This window comes from Triticum dicoccoides, chromosome 7A, assembly GCF_002162155.2.
Source record: "Triticum dicoccoides isolate Atlit2015 ecotype Zavitan chromosome 7A, WEW_v2.0, whole genome shotgun sequence".
In the NCBI taxonomy this organism is placed as follows: Eukaryota; Viridiplantae; Streptophyta; class Magnoliopsida; order Poales; family Poaceae; genus Triticum; species Triticum dicoccoides.
In genome coordinates, this window is record NC_041392.1 from 657,238,359 (window position 1) to 657,244,754 (window position 6,396).

General features: G+C 48.1%; 1 protein-coding gene across 1 annotated transcript; it reads right to left on the reverse strand.

Moving 5' to 3' along the window:
• Positions 1-979: 979 nt before the first annotated feature.
• On the reverse strand, positions 980-6,172 carry LOC119330379 (SEC12-like protein 1). The gene is made up of 10 exons (XM_037603489.1): positions 5,847-6,172; positions 5,615-5,715; positions 3,473-3,605; positions 3,038-3,129; positions 2,719-2,818; positions 2,561-2,633; positions 2,361-2,481; positions 1,889-2,008; positions 1,705-1,775; positions 980-1,623 (listed from the first exon to the last, which is right to left on the reverse strand). The coding sequence occupies exons 1-10, from the start codon at positions 6,003-6,005 to the stop codon at positions 1,481-1,483; spliced, it is 1,113 nt and encodes a 370-aa protein (XP_037459386.1). The 5' UTR covers positions 6,006-6,172; the 3' UTR covers positions 980-1,480.
• Between the last annotated feature and the right edge of the window lie 224 nt (positions 6,173-6,396).

A 6,396-nucleotide genomic window follows, 5' to 3' on the forward strand; every position in this document is an offset into this window, starting at 1 on the left:
TCCACCTCCGCCCCGTCAAGCCGGAGCCCCAGGGCGCGCCTGTCAGCGCGCGCACCCGCCGCTCCAGCGTCCGCATCGGCGACAATGCCTCCCCCACCGGCCGCTTCGTCCTCGTCGAGCCCAAGCCGGAGCCCAAGCTGGAGCCCGGCCTCCCCGTGGAGTACGAGGAGATAGCCCGGCGTGGCTTCTCCGACGAGGACGCCCTGCGGTGGGCGCGGGACGACTACCTCCGCGACGAGATGGTCCGGCAGCGCCGGGCCCTGGAGGAGATCGCCGCCCGCAAGCGTGGGCGCGAGGACGAGCATGGCGTCGCGCCCCCGGACTGTCCAACCCGCCGCGCCAACCGGGGGAGGAATGCAGCAGGGACGGCGGAGGCGTCGGCGGGGGCGACGACGACGACGACGGCGATGACTACACGCGGTTCTACCACCTCCTCGGCATGTAGAACCGCGTGCGCGGGCGGCGAGGCGGGCGGCGAGGGTAGCCCGCGGTAGTTTTTCCCTTTTTTGTAAAGTATGTTTAAATTTGAACGAACTCGTCGATATTTGCGTTAAATTTGAGTCGTGTTTGCGCCGTATTTGACTTTTTTAAAAACCCGTGGGGGGCCGCGACTGAGGGTATCACGTCCCCAGTGTGCGGTTTAGCGCCGGTGCGCCTCCAGGGGGCGATTTTTTGCCCCTCCTGGGGGCCAACGGCTGGAGATGCCCTTAGTGTGAAGTCTCGTTCTCTGAGCTGATGATCGTCCAATGGCTCTGAGCGAAGGAGGAAAGAATTCCACCCGACGATTCATCTCGAAGGAAAGATCTGGCTTTAATTGGGGGATTGCAGCTTGTAAAGAAAAACAGCATGTGGTTTGAGCTGCAATAGTTCAGACAAAATGTCTGCACACTTGCCCGGCTGGCCAAGCCCGGGCACAAAACCCAGGAGACAATAGAGTGGTGTTTTTCATGGATGAACTAGGTGAGCACCAAACCAGAAGTAATTAAGATAAAGTAGCATTACGGGTAGGCCACCAAAGGCATAGTACATTACAGACCAAGCGATCATAAGGATCAGAATTAAACGGGGTTCAAAGTGCAACAGACAATAGAAATAAAACTGCAACAAACTGGGTATATACCAGATAGCCACTATGGCGCAGCAGGGATGAAAAGACTCCCAAGTCGACGGCGAGAAAACTTGTGTTGAGGAGTCGACTTCAGTTGGCGAACTTGAATGTCCCACTAACACTCGATGACATTCTCGAACTATTATCATTTACAGTGTCATTTTACAGTGTTCCCCCGATAAATACTGACGTCACCAGATAGATAGGCGCGCAACTGGATTGATACAACATTGACTACACTAATAAAGAAAGAAAGAGCTCTTGGTATGAATGAAATAAATAACACTGCAGTGCTGGATTGCTTGAAAGGGAATCATACTGGTGAACAGTTTCACCAGGAGTTTTGGTTTTCAGGAGACCGAGGAGGCTCGTTCAGAACTCTGCATGGCTTGGTAGGTCGATGACGTCCCGTCGGGGCGTTCCGCTCCAGAAGGAACCGGAGTTCTGGTAGAATACGTAGAACAGGATGGCTGATGCAAGGAAGAGCGCCAAGAGTATGAGCCAGATTTGCCATTCTGCAAAACAGAAAGAGTAACAGGTTGGTCAGTAAAGCCTATCACTTGAGTGCCAGACAGCAATTTGGCTTAGAAATATACCTTTCCAGTCAGCAGGCACATTCAGTCTTGTCAGCTCTGCTCCCCACTGTGGCGATGTGGAGATTACAACTCTGGAATATCAGTAGGCATGATGTAATTAATAGCGGAAACAAGGAGAAACTTCTGAAAATTTGTTCTTGCAATGGCTATTGTTCCCAGTTCTTTATGATATATAAGTCCTTACCTTTCAGTAGGACAAAATTCAATTCGGCATATAGGGGAACCAAGATGGACCTTCTTGCTCCAGTGAGAAATCTCCATCTCCTTTACATCCACAACACAAAAATCACCATCGTGGCTTCCTCTGAAAGAAATACAGAAGCATGTCAGGTTTCAGAAGCAATGGAAGTCAAAGATGGTAACCGATACAAGGAAACAACCTATTAGCAAATAAAACAAAATGTCAGCTGATCCTGTCATTATTTATGTATTCAGCTTAATGGAAGGGGTAGTGTTCATGAACTTTTCAGGGCATGCAACACACTGAGCTTAACCTATATGATAGCCTGATAGCCCCTAACAACCAGAGTAAAGTACTCGACCAGACAGTAATAGGAGAACATAGAATACGAGATTTTCCTAGGTTTGGTAAAGGAAATCTCACAACTGCAACACTGTATGAAAGAAAAAACACAAGGAGTATTTTATCCACTTACAAAGCCAGAAACTTCCCATCCAAGCTAACTGAAAGTGTGGAGACAGGTTTTGCCAGTAGTCTTTTATACCCAATTCTAGACCAATCACTTATGTTCCAAACAACAGTCACAGCTTTGCTACCTGTCCAATGATGAAAACATATCCAGTTAAACTGGGCAGATGCATACATTTATTTTCTTGACTTGGATAGAAAGCATACCTTTTGCAACTGTGCAAAACAGGAATGGTTTCATGCCATCCCTAGAAAAGCGGCAACACTCAATCTTCTCGTCCTGCATAGAAAAGGAAAAGCATCAGAGAATAAGTTTCTGACATAGAAACAAGGAAACAGGAAATGTACAAACGTATAATATGTACCGAAGATCGAGTCAAGTTGACCAATGGTACCCCCTCATTTATCTTCCAAATTCTTGCAGTACCATCAGTAGACGATGAAACTAAAAACTCTGAATCTAAGCTACAAGAGAGAAGGCAACAGCCTAATATCAGTACATGCTGTTTACTGAATAAAGTGTAGAAAAGATAGCCAAGGACCATAACACTTGACTTGCATGTCTGGGATTAGCATTACATTATCAGTGTTTTTAGTTGAGATAATGCCAATGTACTTGTATGTGCTTACATCAAGTCTGTAGTTCATTCTGTTAAGGAAAAATACTCTTTGACTTGGCCTAACCTGATATCCATGTCTCTGAAGGATTTATGAGCGTTGGGTTCATCTAAGAGCACCTTCATGCTTGGCCAATGAAATATTCTTAGATGCCCATCCTAGAGTAGTACAAAAAAGATACTATTGAGAAAATTAAACGCAGTAGCCACATCTCCGAAAATTTAGCTACAAGAATAGTGCTATCAAAGAAAATGCATTGGCAAAGCAAACCACAAAAAATGAACAAGCTCCAAGAAATAGCATAAAGGAATGGAATCACGGTAACTATTAACGTTGAAAGCTTGCACAGCTAACAAATGTCATAGTTAAAAAAATACTCCCTCCGATCCAAAGTTGTACTTGGTGACTAAGGTGAGCGTCAATTAATTTGGATCGGAGGGAGTAGAAGAAAAATGAAACCAAGTAACAGAAAGGAGGCAATATCATAGTAAAATTTAATACCTCACCACCGATAGCAAATTTAGAACCATCTGTGCTGTAGGCAAGACATTTCTGCAGTCCAACAGATTCGATAGCTGGAGCTTTACTTTCAATAAAGCGAACGGTGAACTCTTCAAAAATCAGTTTAAATAGCCTGCAATTTTAACATTCTTTCGTTACAAAGTACTGGACTTCATGAAAGTAAGAAGAAAAGGAAAAACAGAAGGTAATAGTAAATCAGATTTAACAAAGAGAGAATATGTGTATTGCTCTCAGCCTCTCACGATAATTTTATCATAGCAATTAAGCTTACTTTGAGTTCATCAGAAAATATAACAAAAACAACAGTGCTAAAAATATCAGGAACCGCGAAATAAACCTGTACATTACCTGCAACTCACACAGGTATTGTCCCATGCATTTATGATTCTCATTACTTCTATGAATCTATAAATAACATCAGCTATTGAGAAATTCAAAGTGCAAGAAGTATCTTCTCTCAACAAGTCGCGAAGCATATGTTTGTTATTGTAATCCTGGTAACAGGAGGAGAAAGTTCTTGTTGGACACTACATTGCCTTGCATTTGCACATTTGGACGGTTTCGTAGATCTTCAGAACTTAATAAACATGTAGTGAACTAACACATCCAACAGACTCTAAATCCCTCAATTAATTTATAGTGGTTCTATTTAAGCTCTTCAGGTGTTTGGGAACATTGTACCACTGATATTGGTTTGCAGAGTATGTGCAAGGACAACTTGAATCAATACTGCCGATAGTAATCAATTTAACACTCTAATACTCCCTCCACCCAGATAAGGAAGCCGTATAAGACACTTTAGTCTCCAATGCAACACAACGACTAGATTTTTCATAATATACTAGCCATTAAAATAAGTGTTTACTAAATAAAATGATTTTGTTTACACAATCACATTAATATGGCAGGTAAATCACGGGCAAATATGTAGTAAGAGTGAGAGCATCTCCAGCCGCGCCCCCAAGACGCCCCCCAGGCCGTTTTTTTTAGCGCCGGCGCCGAAAAAACGGCCCAGTCGCGCCCCCAAGACGCCGAAATCCGCCGGATCGGCCCGTTTTCCGACCCGGCGTGCCCAGGCCGAACCTGGCGCACTGGGGGGCGCTTGGGGGCGCCGGCGGAAGGGAAAATCGCCCAGGTCCCCACTGTCAGGCGAAAAGTCACACTGATTCGCCCCGTTTTCTCCTCTCCTTCCCCGACACCTTGCTGATCCCGACGTCGCCAGCCACCTCTCCGCCGCCGCCGCCGCTATCTCGCCATTCCTCGATTTGGCGTGCTCCAATCTCGATTTGTTGTTGTCCGGTACCCCGCTAAGACTTGGTCGAAAGATCAAATGTGGGAGATCATGACTTGTTGTGTCATTTTGCACAACATGATCATTGAGAGTGAGCAGGAAGAGCCAGTGTTTGACACTAAACCATATTACAGGCAGGGTCCTCTTGCCCAAGTGGATCACCAGCTCCCTGCAACATGGACGGCCTTCCTCAACATGCGCCAGGAGATCCGAGACCCACAGGTGCATCATCAGCTGCAGCAGGATCTAGTGGAGCACCTATGGAGGCTCAAGGGCAACGCCTAGCTGGACGTGCAATGAAATATGAGTGTTTTTATTATTTGTGATGATTTTATTGATGATTTTATTTGAATGAGCGCTGAAACACGTCGAGCATGGGACGTTTTGCGCCGGAAATTGGGCCAATCCAGCGCCGAAAATAGGCTGAAAGCGCCGATACTGGGCCGATATCGGCGCCTGGGGGCGACCTAGGGGGCGGCGGCTGGGAACGCACTAGCACCCAAGCCTAAAATAGCGCCGGCTCGCCCTCAAGCGGCGGTTTTCGGCGCGTCTTGGGGGCGCAACGGCTGGAGATGCTCTAATAAAGATAAAATAAATAAAGTGCAGCGGCCTTCCAGTTTTAGCTTCAATTCACACAAACACACGTGGCTCTAGAGCACCAAACCAGTTTCCTTCTCTAGATTGCCATGACCACACGATAATCCAAATATCTAATTAGCCTTGCCACAAATTGTAACACAGACCTTCAGATCAGCTCGATTCAGCACTATCCAAACTAGGGAGCAGGGCACAGACAGAGCAGGCAGAGAGAAACAGAGTCGTGCACGCACCTGCACCCCTTGGCCGTGGCACACACGAGCTCGTCGCCGGTGGGGTGCACCGCGACGGCGAGCGGCGCGTCGCCTGGGTCCTCCCCGAGCACAATCCTCGCCTGCAGCGCAAAACCCAAAACCCAAAGAGGGAAAGAGGGCACACACAGGTCAACGGTCAACCACGGTCCAATCTGAAGCCGAACCAAAATCGAGGCAAAAAAAGGGCCGCCGGGCGGCGACGGCGACGCACCAGGGGCTCCTCGGAGAGCGAGCAGCTCCCGGAGTCGAAGCCGAGGACCTCCAGGGCCGGCGGGGAGGGCCGGCCGTGCACCGCGAAGACGCGGGTGGCCTTGTCCTCCCGGCGCCGGATCCACGCCGCGCAGGCCACCTTCCCGCCGCCGCCTGCCATGGGGTACTCTGCTCGCTGGTGGGCGTGCTGGGAGGTGGGAGCTATGGGGTCCGTACGAGATGGCTTCAAATTGGGAGATTTTGTGGGGGGTTTAAAAGGGGAGGGACGGGGAGTGGTGGGGATGGACGACGGAGGAGGGAGGCGCCGATCAGGAGGAAATCGTTTTGTTATGCGGGGGTTGGAGGATTATCCGTGGCCCCCCAAAGGGATATGCTCTCGGTTATCCGTTGACATTTTGTGGTCCACGCAGCCTGGGGCCATCTCATGTTTATACTTCTCCATTACATTACATTGCAATCAAGGGTTTGGTGTTGTTGGCTTCAATGATTTGGGAGAGCATTTGAGTAATGGTTGACTTTGTGCGAAAATAGTATGGGTTGACCTGGAGCTG